The sequence below is a fragment of the Epinephelus moara genome, chromosome 1 (genome assembly GCF_006386435.1).
Source record: "Epinephelus moara isolate mb chromosome 1, YSFRI_EMoa_1.0, whole genome shotgun sequence".
Taxonomy (NCBI): domain Eukaryota; kingdom Metazoa; phylum Chordata; class Actinopteri; order Perciformes; family Serranidae; genus Epinephelus; species Epinephelus moara.
In genome coordinates this window covers 39862848-39877746 of record NC_065506.1, presented here as the reverse complement: position 1 = coordinate 39877746, position 14899 = coordinate 39862848, and the positions used below count along the sequence as shown (strand labels likewise).

The 14899-nt window shown below is 41.0% G+C and overlaps 1 protein-coding gene across 7 annotated transcripts in view; it reads left to right on the top strand.

The window, feature by feature from the left end:
• Positions 1-14899, top strand: part of pacsin3 (protein kinase C and casein kinase substrate in neurons 3) — a 44740-nt gene that overhangs the window by 17714 nt on the left and 12127 nt on the right. For all 7 annotated transcript variants that reach the window (XM_050047203.1, XM_050047214.1, XM_050047225.1 and 4 more), the window contains 6 exons: positions 3755-3855; positions 4751-4907; positions 6440-6675; positions 6972-7127; positions 9763-9938; positions 13634-13754. In XM_050047203.1, the coding sequence (XP_049903160.1) occupies positions 3755-3855; positions 4751-4907; positions 6440-6675; positions 6972-7127; positions 9763-9938; positions 13634-13754 (947 nt within the window). The remainder of the gene's footprint in view (positions 1-3754; positions 3856-4750; positions 4908-6439; positions 6676-6971; positions 7128-9762; positions 9939-13633; positions 13755-14899) is intronic.

Sequence of the window (14899 nt, the reverse complement as noted above, 5' to 3'; positions counted from 1 at the left end):
GTTCCAGCATGCTGGTGGCAGATACCACCGCTGCTAGCATACTTATCATTCACCTGTGACACACGCAGACGCACACACACGACTGTCCTTCTGTTGCCTCCACCTGTGCAGTGTTCACAGTGCGGACAGAAAATTAGAGCTCAGCTGTCTGAATGGGATTAGCTGCAGTGTCTGAGAGGTGCGATGTTATGTTGTTGTGTTGTTGAACGTCAGCATTTGGCTAATCTTTAATGCCGCTTGTCTCCTGAGACACACAACAGACACACCTACACATACATATTAAGCCTGATCTCTTTTATTCAAGGCTCAGTCTGGCGTTAGCATGTAGCACAAGTAAGTGCAAGTCCTTCCTCTGGAGTCTGAACTAACTGTAGAGTTTACTTAGACTCACTCCCACATTGTTCCCTGCAGAGCTCACCAAGGCTACTGTTGTACCCAGCATCTAATTTAGCACCAGCCTGCTCCCAGTGCACATCTACAGCCACTGCTGTTATTTTGGGAGTCATTTACAGTTAGAGAACATTATCAATTACAGAGAGGAGGAAAAATAACCAGGAACTTCTCACTGTCTTGTCAAGTCGAGCCTTGTTGCTGTAGAACAAAGTGCTTTAGAGTGATTAAACTGTCAAATTAGCTCACAACACAGGTTTAGTCTACTCTGTCATGACACTCCTCTAATAACTCCTCTGGAAGAGTCCACTATAAAAACTTGAGGGCTTACTGTAGTGTATACTTTTGGTGTCAGGAGAGGTTGTAATTTATAGATACAAATGTTTTGTCTCTTAAATGTACAGTATGTAATTTTATGTTGCTGGAGGTCTCTTTCAAAACAACAACAAAACATAGATGCTGAAAACTACAGATCACAGTGTAGCAGATTTTGACTTCTAGATACAAATAAACATTTGTTTTTCTCTCTTAAACGTACAATATGTGATTCTGTGTCACTAAGATAACAGTCGAAACAATAACAAAACACAGAGTGGTGTTGTCATAAGAGTCAGTTTCTCCCAGTTAGGATTCCTTCAGTGTTCATCGTTCAGGAGGCGAGTTATCTGCAGAGGTTTCTTCAAGATCTGTTTTTCAAAAATATTTCTTAAAGCTGGATAAAAAGTCAATTCATAACAGCATCTGGAGGACAAACATAACCCTGACACATGCGCAGTGGGGATATGATGCCACTGAAAAGCGCTGACAACCAAATGACACAGACGGCATCTGATAGAGATTTCTCTGGGTGTTGTTGGAAACGTTCTGGATAGTGTTAGTACTGAACAAAATAGCAGTGTTGTAGTGCTGTGGATCTGTTTTTCTTTAAGTGGCACCATGTTTTGTTTATCTCATGCACAAAGATGTACAGCCCCCCTGCCTGCCACCCAGCACACAACACACCCATTCCCAATGCCAGTCCTTGCAGGTGGTAGGCCCACAGGGTGGCGGCTCCATGTTATTCACTCAGGCTGAACCTGACCGGGCAACGTGGTCCAAGGCCCGGTCACCAGACGCTCGCTGGCAAGCTCCCCACTCCCAGGTCTGGGTCCAGAGGGGGCCTCTAGTGTCCCCATACCAGGCGAGGTAGCTTTGCACAGCATCTTAAAGGGCCGGTTAAGGTGATACGGGCATCAGATCAGGATGCCTGGTTTCGCACGTTTCCACTTATCTACAGGTGGTGGTAGTAAGTTAATATATGCAGGTATGTACCAACATAGGCAGGGAAGAAGAAGAAGAAGAAGACAGGTAGCAAGTAAACATGAATGTAAACAATGCAGGGCATAATATACTTTACATATCAGCATTGCTAATCTTGTAGGAGGAAGAAAATGCATTTAATACATTTGTTAGACCTCAGAGATACACCCGAAGAGTTCTGGTGAACTGTACTGGCGGTGAGCACAGAATGTTAACATAGCTTTTGTTTGTCTTCAAGAAACTCTGCAGGGCACCTTTAAGTTGCAGCACAGGTGTGTGTCTTGTCCCTCGTTCTGGCAGTTTGAGTCTTGGTTTTGTTGAAGATGAAGAGGCAGAGACATTGCACAGTTAAAATAACTTGTAGCTGTGAGTTATTATCAGACGGTTCAGTACAAATGTTTGTGGGTCTTCTCTCTGATGAAAGAGATCCATTGTGGACGGACAAACTGGCTGACACAGATTCCTGTCTTGGTAACAGAGCGGATGTGTGTGTGTGTGTGTGTGTGTGTGTGTGTGTGTGTGTGTGTGTGTTTGTGTGATGGGGCGTCAGTGTTTGTAGGACACACACAGTCCAGTTGTGTGTGTAGGAGAAATTGGGCAGCGACGTGGAGCAAACAGCCCTGTGTGCAGCGAGCGGTGAAGAGTCTTTAGCTTTCTGTGTCGACTGACGTGGAGCTGCAGTTTGACAGAGGCTAAAACTGTAGAGCTGCATACAGTGAAGCAGTGAGACTGGAAGTTCACGGGTTTGATGCCCGAAACAGAGGACAAGTTTTTTTTAGTTGACCCCTCTACATAAACAATGCATGTTATTATATTTTCTTTTCATTTATTTCACATGAACTATGTTTAGATTTAGTTTTTTTTCTTTTTCAAAGTTGTTTTTAATATTTTATATTAGTTATACAATACAGTACAGCACACTGAAATGTAGTTGCAGACCCCTCCACACTACACATGAAAATGTATGAAAAGGTATTCAACTATTTAAATAAGACTATATTAGAAACACTAGAGACAATGTTTACATGCACAGAATAGTCAGGTTTTTACTGTTATTCAGAAAAAGACAACATCCCTATTAAACTACTTACATGGTTAATGAAAATGAATATTCCACTATTATTCACGTTTACATGCAGCTGTGCATACTCCAATTAATATGCCCTAACATATGGAGCAGTGGAACAGCTGGAGCTGCTCGTCATTTTCCTTCTTTGCATCAAAATGCACTTTTTTCCAAATTTTCCACTTAGTGGTGGATTTGTTGGATTGTGCAAACACAGCCTCCCTCTTTCGGTCCTTCCACCTTTATGAAAAAGTCAGCATTATGATATCTCTGCATATCCAAAAACATGTTTATCAAATAATATTTAAAAGTAGATGTTTTTCATCCTCTGACAACAGATGTTGGCTTTTCTTTTGAGCATTCATCTCCACCCCAGCCTTGCTGCTAAATTTGAAACAAGGCCTAATTCAGAATATCCAAACAGAATATGCTTTTTACATTACACATATCAAATTCAGTATATTATATTGGAATATTAGTGTGAATGCAAACAACGGCAATGAAATAAAAGTAATTATATAAAAGAAGCACTAAAGAAAAAAGTTAAACTGTATAAAGTAAAGTGTAAATAAAAAAAAACTTTTTATAGTAAAATAACTAGAATTCTAGCTATTTGAATTCAGATTTCTAAAGCACTTAAAGGACGACCTCCTTGTTTTAAAAATTTAATTTCAAAGTCTTGATCTCAACAGCTGTCGACAAGGAAAATTTTAGGTGCACTTTCTTTCAAGCTTTTTGTGCCTGTTGTTTAATTGTTCTTATTTATGTTCTTCCTTCTCTTATGTCAATCACTTGTCACTTAGTTTGCACTGGGGCCCTTTGAACTGCACTTAACTGGGTATAAGGTGCCATGAAAAATGCATAGATGTTGGTGTACTTCCATCTGGGTCAAGATAAATCTGAATTACTACAAAAAATCACCATCAGTAACAGCTCTGATTATCACTTCAAATCAGCTTCATGTATTAAATGGTATTTTTTGTCTCTCTTTCTCTGCAGTATTTTCTGAAGCCGCCATCATTCTGTGCTGTAAGACCGACCCCAAAATGTCTTCCAATGGGGACCTCAGCGACCTGGGAAGCTCAGACAGCTTCTGGGAGGTACAGTAGGAACACACACACACACACACACACTTCCAACATTAAGAGAAACCTCAAGGACTGGTCTGGACTGGACTGGTAATATTAGCTCACACGTTAATGGCTACATTTATAGAGCTGTTTTATCCAAAGTGCTTTACATCTTACCTCTCAGTCACACACTCACACCAGTGGCAGCGAACTAACCATGGTGCTAACATGCTGGGAGCAATTTGGGGTTTAGTAACTTGCCCAAGGACACTTGGACATGTGGGCAGGAGGAGCTGGGGAAAATCAACCACCAACCCTGTGATTAGTGGATGTCCCGCTCTATGTACTGAGCCACAGCACCTCAAAATCAGTTACTCACTGAACAGACAGGAGACATTATGATCTCTGTGCTTATTAAACCAGATCAGATACAGCATTAGTCAATAAAATCCTGAATATTTCTGCTCATGAGACAGAAAACCTGGAGAATCAATGTGTTGCGTACTTGATGATTGTGTACTATGGGAGCAGCTGAGAGGAGCAGCCGGAGGTGGTGTTTAGATAGAGACACAGACACATAATGAGTCCCTGCTGACTGACTGCCGGCTTCACAGCCCTCCATCTGGAAAAACTACATACCTTCAACCTTCCACTCACTCTCTGCTCTGTCCTCCTCCTTTCACTCTTCTCATTTAGTCTCTATTTTAGTCTTGTGTACATCATCACTGGTCTTCTAAACATCCTGCCGTGTAAACATTTTGCCGCACTAATATTAGCATGTAGGTGAGGGGCGTTGAACTGATTGACCTACTGATATAACAGCAGAAAATGATTTTAAGAGCCCCACAGCAGTTTATTCTTATTCTGTTTCCTCACTCATTATGTGTGTCTTTACTGTATCTGTGTGTGCTCTATTCCTCTGCAGCCGGGGAACTACAAAAGAACGGTGAAGCGGATAGACGATGGTCACCGGCTGTGTAATGAGTTGGTCAGCTGCTTCCAGGAGAGGGCAAAGATAGAGAAGAGCTACGCTCTGCAGCTGAGCGACTGGGCCAAGAGGTGGAGGGGCGTCGTAGAGAAAGGTAAGTTGAAAACACTGATCATGTGGGGTGAAAAATTACACCAAAAACTGTGTTTAATGTTTTACCTTTGCTGTTTTGGGGAACATTTGGTCTTTTCACTGCAAGGGTCTGCAAACAAGTCACTTAATCTCTGAATTAATTATTAACATGAGAAACATTTGGTTTGGGACACCATGAAAATAATTTAAGGAAAGACTTGAAGCGTTGGTACATTGATTTGTCCTTTAATTAGCCAGCACCCTAAAGAAAAATATCTGCTGTGTTTGAGCAAACAAGCTTTTTTATTAGTTTATTTAATGTTTATTAAGTATAGGGACAAGTATGTAGCATAAATCGATGCCACACACCACAGCATTTACAGCCTAAGCTAATTTGCAGTGTTCTTTCCTAGCCTTTAAAATGCATAAAACTCAGCAACAAATATGCAGGGATTTTACAAAACACGAACTTTACTTTGCTTCACATTAACCTGTAGTATGGCAAAACACTACGTTTACCACAATTATTAACTTTGATGCAAACATCACACGTTCACTCAATTTTAGATAGGACAGGAAAAGTACTTAAAAGCATTGACTGAAATACTGGGTAACACTTTCTATGAAGAGCACATATATAATGCATTATAGGGGCATTCATATTAAATTATAATGCATTTATAATGCTCTATGACTACACCCATAAACACACATAATGCTTACTGGTGCACTATATCAACAGTCATAGAACATTATAGATGCGACTAATAATGAATTATAAGTATCAAGTGTCTTATGGATGCTCGACGAGTTATAAACTGGGTAACGTTAGCTTATGAGCAGCATTGTTTGAAATGGGGACAGTGATTAGCTAGCTAGCTAACTATAGCATAAAGCATACTCCCTCGCAGTCTTGAAGGCTGCAACAATTTTTTTTGAAATCTTGCAAACAGTCTTGCAAATAGTGACACTGCAAGAAACCTAGTTTTTGCAAAATCTGCTTCTGTGACTAAAAACTCTCTGACAGATGAGACATTGTCTTTAAATGTGAGTGAATAGATGCATCAATATGAAAGTCACTTTACTTAACACATACAATGATGACTTATGAAACTGCATAGACTATTACAGCATACTATGAGTCCTTGTTACAGTTGATTGTTGATACAGTTGATATTTATAGGTGAGTATAGGTATTCATAATGCATCATAAGCCCCATTAGTCAACCTCTAGTTTATAACTAGTTAAGAGCATCCATAAAACACTTATAATTCATTATAAGTCACATCTATAATGTTCTATGACTTGATAAAGTGCATCAGTAAGCATTACGTGTGTTTATGAGTGTAGTCATAGGGAATTATAAATGCATTATAATTCGCTATGAATGCCCCTATAATACATTATAGATGTGGTCTTAATAGAAAGTGTTACCAAAAATTCTTGGTAACACTGTCAAATTGGGATCTTCACCAGATCAAACAGCAATCTTTTTCTTTTCTTTTTTTTTTTGTTTCCCCCTAAATGTGATGGTGTTTCTCCTCTCCCCTCAGGTCCTCAGTACGGTACACTGGAGAAAGCGTGGCACGCCTTTATGCAGGCAGCCGATCGGATCAGCGAGCTGCATCTGGAGCTGCGGGAGCGGCTGGCGGGCGAGGACACCGAGAAGGTGCGCAGCTGGCAGAAGGATGCCTTCCACAAGCAGATGATGGGAGGCTTCAGAGAGACCAAGGATGCAGACGACGGCTTCCGCAAAGCACAGAAACCCTGGGTCCGCAAACTGAAGGAGGTGAGGGCTGTCTGAGTGGTTTCTGATGTCAGTGGAGCTGCATTTATACCTGACCCAAGGGGTTAATGGGAGTCCCGCTGTAGGTACCAACAGCATAGGTTTTAATTATGGTTAAGTAACACGTTGTCAACTGTTAAGTAATCGGTAATTAATCTGAGAATCAATCAGTCAGGAAACAAACTGCAATTCAGGAAAGATAATGAGGTGTGGTGAATGCTAGAGAAGCTGTTTTCATCACAACAGCAAATCATAGTGTGTCATTGTGTGTGTGTGTGTGTGTGTGTGTGTGTGTCAAGGTGGAAGCCAGTAAGAAGAGCTACCATCAGGCAAGGAAGGAGGAGTGGACAGCGGTTACCAGGGAAACACACGCCAAAGCTGACCCGACCAAGTCACAGGAGGAAGTTCGCAAATTCACGACCCGGGCAGAGCGCTGCAGCCAGGAGGCCGACAAAGTACGAAGCTTACACACAAACACTTACACACACACACATTTAGAGATAGTCCCATGCGTAGCTCCACTTGCTCCAGTCTGGGTGTGTCAGTGAGTCCAGAAAAACATACCTGTGTGTGTGTTTTTGAGTTTTGAAACATGACCGGGCTTGTCTCCGCTGTTCTCTGCTCTGCACAAAAACCCAACGGCACAAAAAAAGCTTCAGGTCCTGGAGAAGGAAATGATCGACCAGAAACAGGGAAATCCTGAGACAAAAAACAGGACAAGGAAATGAAATCCAATATCATGGCTCAGTTGTATAGTTTGGGGAAAAATGCCTGAAGTAGCCCGTAGACTTAAGTCATTTGTTGACACGTTCTACCAGTACAACATGTTGATCACTGTTGACCTGTCTGAGGGGTTCAGAGAGGTGATCACAATAGGTGATTTGTTATTTGTCACCAATCACAACTAAATGTCCTACAGCAGCGTCATGATTGTATTTGCTGTATTAGGTTACTGTTAATGCTAAGCTAAATCGATCACTTCCTGCTGCTATTCATCCACACTAACAGTTTCCCACAGTGGATCACATGGAGCCTTTAATTTGAAGAGGCTGTATTCATTACAGGATTCGGCACATGCTGTTGTTGAGTCCAACTTTGTGTAAGTAATATGATTTATCAGATTTTTTTTCATAGGATCAGTTTATATAATGTAAGGAGGAATAGTAGAAGAAAACACAGCCACACTGAGCAGGATGTATGAAAAGCTGCGGACGACTGGCTGCAGTGCAAACCACCACACCTCCAACACGTCACCTAGGTAAACAACACTTAACATGCCATCCTGTTAGATGGAAAACCTTACGCCTCATATGGAACGAGTGTCCCATTCCTGACAAAGACCATTATGACATGCTGCCTCTGAAATCCTTGACGTCAAGCTTTTTCTTTTTAAATTTATAGGAGTTGAGAGAAGTAAAACATCCAACTCACCCATATGAATATGGATCTGGGATAGGGTTGGATTGAAAGTACTCTTTTAATTTGGAATACTTTTGTAATAAAGGAGAGGTGAATACTGTACCTCAGCAAGTCAAGTAATTAAACAACAGCTTAAGCCGACCAAAGTGCTGTACTAAAAATACACCACTGTCTTTTCTTGACAGTGCTGTTGTCTGTTCTTACGGCACTGATACACCAAGACAACAGTCGGCTGTTGGTCAGTGTCGGATCGTTGGTTAGCATCTATCACCCTAAGATTTGTAGTGTGTGGTGCCGTGTTGGCACCAGTCAGTCCTTGTCGACTGTTTCTGGACGATTCAGCATGTTGAATCAGTGTTGGAGATGGCTGAGCCCTTTGCTGAATAAAAATCATTTTGGCTGGATAGTTCAGTGCACAAGAAGAGAAACGGAAGTGAGGAGAGCAAACAGATGATTAAAGTCAAGAATGGAAACAAACTTGTTATATTAGGAAAGCTAGCTAGCTCACAGTAAATATCCTTTGTTCTTTCAGCATCGGGTTGTGTTGTTAATGTGGTTAACTACGGCTTGAATCCATCCTGTGTGTCTTCTGGTTTCTCTTAAATGTCCATACCTGCTTTACTGAAGTGAAAGTCCCCAATACCTCTGTCACACACTCTATGGATGAGGGAAATCCTTAATTTTGTCAAACTGGAAAGAATCAGGTGTATCATGAGAGGCTCCTGGAGGAAATTATGTATGATGTCGGATCCCTTTTTCGAGTATGTACAAGAGCTGGACTTTCCAGATATTCGTGAATGATTGATCATCTATTTTACAGACATTAAATCGTGATGTGACAGGCAATTGTCCAGCCAACAACCATTATATTATGTTTTAGTATTTAGTGTTATTTTCATCTCATCACCTACTGGTATGGACATTTATTTCCTCTCACGCCCAAGTGCTATTTGGCCTTTGGCTTTGGTCTTTGGGGTGTTCAAGTTCAACTTTTTGGCCGAGACACAGGTGATGTGACGTGACGCAACAGTCGGCGTTCATTGCCACTCGCTCTTTGATGTTTATTTGGTGTGTGTTGGCCTTTAGGCCCTCGGTTTGAATAAGGGATAAATCTACCCAAAAAAACTTTTTAACGGTAAAAAATGGAGGAAACCTCAGGAAGAGCACCAGAGGTGGGATGCCTCTTCCAGGACAGACAGATGTACAACATTAATGTGGTTTGGTCAATTCAGCTGTCTTTTAGTATTTATAGCAGTCTTGAGCACACATGAACTCACAGGCGCACTGATCCAGGAGCACATGCTAAAAATGCAGTTTTTTTTCCATATGAAACATTTAGCAAAAGGTCCTGAGATATTAATTCCTGTGGTTCAACACTATTCAACACCTCTCAGCTGCACATCATTACATATAGTCGATACAGTCACAGCCTCTCACCAGCAACTGTAATAGAATGACACTTGAACTACATCTCTCACAGTCTGTACGCTGCCCACTAATGGAGTAGCCATCAATCCTTTGGTTTAATGTTTGAAAATTTAGACTCCATCCTAACTGCTGACACAAAGGCACTTAAGCTTCTCTTCATCTTTCTGATAAATGTGTGGTGACAAAGGGTTTAACAGTAGCTCAGTATGTATTCTGCTTGTGTGCTCTGTGTGTGTGCTGCAGATGAAGGAGCGCTACTCAAAGGCCCTGGAGGATCTGAACCGCTGTAACCCTCGCTACATGGAGGACATGGAGCAGGTGTTCGACCTCACCCAGGAGGCCGAGCGTAGGAGGCTGCGCTTCTTTAAAGACATGCTGCTGGACATCCACAAACACCTCGACCTGTCCGCCAAAGAAGGGTAGGACACACACGCATGCATACACATACATGCATAGACACACACACATCCTGAGAGGAAACAGTAGTAAGGTGATTCATGATCCATGACTCAGAACGAAGGCATGCAGAACTGTCGAGGTTTCAATGTGTGTTTGAACATGTGTGTATGTGCACAGGAGTTAATAGAAAACTCACAGTGTTGTCCATTAACTATTGACCTCTCATTCTGTTTAAACAAGGCACCGTTACCACAGTAACCACGATTGGTTAAGTCCAACAAGATCTTTGTCCAAACATTGAACAAAAACTTTATCTTTAATTAACTCTGTGAAGAGGAAGTGATGAGATTTGACCAGAGAAAATCCAGCTGGTGACTTTATTTATATTCAAATGTTTGTCTTTTGTTTGTTAAAGGTTTACTTCACAGTTAAGTGGTTTAGTCCCCAAAATTAAAGTCTGCAGTTCAAGTTGAAGCACAGAAAGACTGTTCAGGTTCCTAATGAGAGACCACCTGTCCTCCTACACTGACCTCGGTCCAAACCCACAGTTCAGACTCACAGACTGAACTCTCTCATTACCTGAACTGAACTAACATAAATGAAGGCACTCAGGGGCAGTGCTTACAACCTTTTTGGCTTGTGACCCCCCGCCCCTTTTTTGTAATTTACGGCACAAAGTTAGTAAAAAAACGTAATTTCAGCAACTAGTTACATCTGAATATCACCATGCCAACCACAACACATAGAGGGGGGTAGAGACATACGTGTTCAAAGCCCTAGAGACACCTTAACGCAAAGCACCCGGGATGTGTTGGGAAGCTAAAGAATATTTCTTGAGGAAAAAGGACAGGCTTCAGGCACAACAGACCACACACCTTTTTTGTCTTGATATTGAGAGGGTGGTCCTCAGAAAGTTTTTAACAATCACATGTGGACCTTTAGTTAAAGAGTTGGTTCATGCTTCTTAAAGTAGGCTATGTCTTAAACCAACTCTCACATGCCCATGTGTACATTTAAACTGTTCTTGGTTGCTGTAATCATTCCTCTCATCCAAACTGACTGTAAAGAGATCTCTTTTTTTGATATAACTCCAGTGTAATTGTAGGGGAATTTAATCCAAAGTTTTTTCGGTGTTATGTGCTCTCAATTTTAGCTAATATGAGGCTCGCCAACCAAATTAAATGGCTATTAGGTAGTTAGGTACCAAATTACCTCTTTTCTTACAGCAAAGAGGGAATTTTTTGCAAAAATGCTCTAACTTTGGAACAAACCATTTTCCTTTGTCTAACTCCTACTGCTGTAGCCTTATTAGCTACAGCTAAACATCAGGATGTATTTTTACACCAAACAAAGACTGATTTTGTCCCCCATCACTTACTTTGAAGTTAGAAGAGGGAGGATGATGCAGCGACAAAAAGCTGCTGACTCAGTGTACATGTGGAAAGTATTATGTCATGACAAGCTTGGAAAAATATAATCTTAAACTTTTAAATGAAGCAGTGTCCACCTGCATTTGTTTAAAAGTTGAGTGGCTCCACCAAAGTGAGACTTTGTCCTCTAAATTTGTCAGATTTTGTTATTTTCAAAGGTCTACTTGTCTCTCTAAATGTTCATTTGTGTACCAGTTAATCGTCCTGTGTTATGTTGAATTAATGAAGAAAACTTTTTCTCGCATGCCTCCACAGTGAACGGGGAATTCAAAAAGGCGAACATTCTTCATAAATTGAAGTAAAGGGGTCCGTATTTATCAAAATATCAGTTTTTTTTAACTCACACAACTTGTGCAGTATAATCCAAATCTCAGTTATCCAGTCGTATGCTCAGTACTAAACAAAAAGCTGTTTCCAACAAAGAGCTGAACAGAAAGTGAAACGTGTCTATGCTCTCTTTAAAGCCAGACTCCATTGATAAAAATAAGTAATTTTACTGGTCTGCTCCTGCTCCTTGTTGTTTAAAAGTTTTTAAAAATGTATTTTAAGAGTAGTTGCCTCTGGTCTGTTCTCTGTTGAATTCAGTAAACAGACTTAAGTGGAAGTTCAATGTTCAAACAGCCTTCAGACATTTACCTGCAGGTACTGGGAAGGTTGGATTCAGATGAACAGATGCAGGTTTTTCCTTCATATCATCTCCGAATGTTACCAAACAAACACAGAGCTGATAATACTGACCACAAATTATGCACTTATAATAGTCTTATCTGGAATTCCACCTGTTAAATGGAGGCTTCAGGAATGTCAACGCCCAGCCCTCAGAATACAGTGTAAATAGTAATTGTAAAATACAGTGTGTGAGCACTGTAATTATGCATGTAATATTCAGAGCAGGAAAGTGTAAAGTGTTTAAAGTGTCTTGTCTTCTAGTTGTCTTAAAAGCTGCACCAATCAATATCTTACTAGTCTCTGACTGTGTCTGTCTGCTGTTTGCTGCTGAGCAGGTAATGCACAGTGAAGTTTTAGAGCACTGTTGGCGCTATGAGAGCTGTGAAAGTGAAGCCAAGAAGTAAAGTTGAGGGCCAGACAGATAAACAGTGAGCTGAAACTCACTACAAAGCTCTGTAAACCCGAGGCGAGCTGCAGATTCAGGTGATAATTTGCTGCAGGTTTATCACCTTGAGCGAACCCTTTCACGTCGTTGCATTGTTTTCATATTATCATTGTCACTCTGTCAATATAAAAACATGGATTACAGCAGCTTTAAGTCTGATAATTCATCAGAGGCAACCCAGTTTCACTCCCACCTCTTCAAATAGACGCATTTTAGTGGCCATACAAGTCAGATGCCAATGCACTAAGGCAACCACGATTGCTGTAGTATAAAGAGCGCGTGTCTGAAGATTGTCAGTCATCCAGGTCATGGTAATCTTAAGTGCTATTTTGTAGCAGAGCTCACATGTGACCTCAATGACTCCAAGGCTTCATGCCCACACAGAGTTTAAAGCCTTCGACTCCGCACCAGTCTGTTAGAACTGAAGAAACCTCTTGGATGAGAGGTGAAACATCTTCAAGAAACTCAAGCAAGTCCAGTTGCCTACGATATAACACGGACGATTATAAAGAGCGCAAAAAGTCCACTTGTGATGGGTGGGAGGGGAGATAGATTGGCCAAACAAACTCCAGACTCTCCCCCCGGTTGATTACTGTTAGCCTTCCATGTAAAACCAAAAGCCAGTTGAGGTATTGTAATAACACCATAGTCCACTAGTATGTGTAGCACATTATTTCCTGTGAGAACAGAAGTTTATTTTGAAAAGACACAAAGCATATAACAAGCGCAAATTGACAAGCTGTTCCTCTGCATGCAAAACTGATGCTGGAGGGGTACCTAGAATGTCATACACGACAGACCACTGACCAAGCATCGCTATTTAATGAATTTGGAATTAGAGTGTGTTGTCAGGGGAGCTCTGTGTTAACAGGGGAAAGTCATAAATAACACTGAAGTTATAAGGCCAAAAAATGTAACTGAAATAAATATCTGCATTAACAAACTAAGCCTTAATCTGGTCAGTTCCTAATTAGGCAGACCTGATAACATGCATCTGTGAACAAGAGGCTTTTAAAAAATGTTATCAAAGAACACAAAGTCAGACAGAAGAATGTTAAACTGTGATAGACTTTAAAATCTCTACTGACAGAATTTTAAAGGAGGAGGAGGAGGAGGAGGAGGAGGAGGGTGTACAGTAGATGTGATGACTGACAGTCACTTTGTCCAATAGGTTCAAAGTCCTGTACCGGGATCTGGGTCAGACCATCCAAGCAGCCAATGACACCGAAGATCTGAGATGGTGGAGGAACACCCACGGACCGGGCATGAGCATGAACTGGCCACAGTTTGAGGTGTGGACGGACACACACACACACACACACACACACACACTTCACACACAAGCCTACACTCTATTTTAATCCACTCTTGGGATTATTTATATAACTTCATTCATTCATTTTTTTTCTTCCAACATCTTGATGGAAACACGAGTGCTGTGCAGGACTGCTGCAGTTGTTCAGTGTGTGTTTCAGAGAAACAGACTGAATATTAAACAGGCCTCCAGTGAAAGCCTTGTTGTGTGACTAAGACCTCTGAGTGGGGTCAAGAATGTCTGAATGCACACAAACACACTCACACACAGATACATGTTAAGTTGTTGGTGGAAAGCTACAGATTTCAGCTCTGCAGGCTGGGCCACTGAGGACAAACAAATATTTACAAGTATGAAAAAACAGAAGTACAAATGATTGCCTCCTCTCAGAGTTTAAAGGAAAAGTTCTACATTTTAGGATAAATGCTGGTTTCCTTTTCTAGATGAAAAGATGAAAGGATTGGTACCACTCTCATGTCTTTACAGTAAATATAGCCTGGCTCCATCTGCAGATAACAAAGTCAGCCAGCCAACTCCTGTAAAGCTCACTAGCTAACATTTTATATTTAATTTGTTTAATCTATAGAAAACTGTCCTGTAAAAACAGCTTTCTTTTTACATCTGGATAGAGCCAGGCAAGCTGTTTCCCCCTGTTTCCAGTCGTTATGCTCAGCTAAGTTATCCAAACTGGAGAGCCTATTTGTTGCTGGAAGAAAAACTGTGACAAAGATATCAGTTGTGGCAACTTTTGCTTTCAAAAAGCCTTTTTATTCACAAACTACAAAATAGAAGAACAGTGACACATCTATCATTTCTTTCTTGAATCAAGTTTAGGGCTTGACAGTATCAGTTGCCAAGTGGCCATTGATGACCATTTTGGGAAATTGGCAACCAAGTCTTGGCCTTTGGTTTCCGCCAGTGGCAACTGCTTTTTAACATAATGCATAGAGATGGCAAAGAGTAACATGTGCACCCCAACATAATTTTTTTTGTATATTTGTTACATTACTGATGTTTTAAGAATGCTGTTCCAGTCAGAACTGGAACAGTGCTGCACCATGGCAAAGTTGCACGTGCACTGGTGCGTTTACACACAGGCATCTGTTTTAGAGACAATGGTGA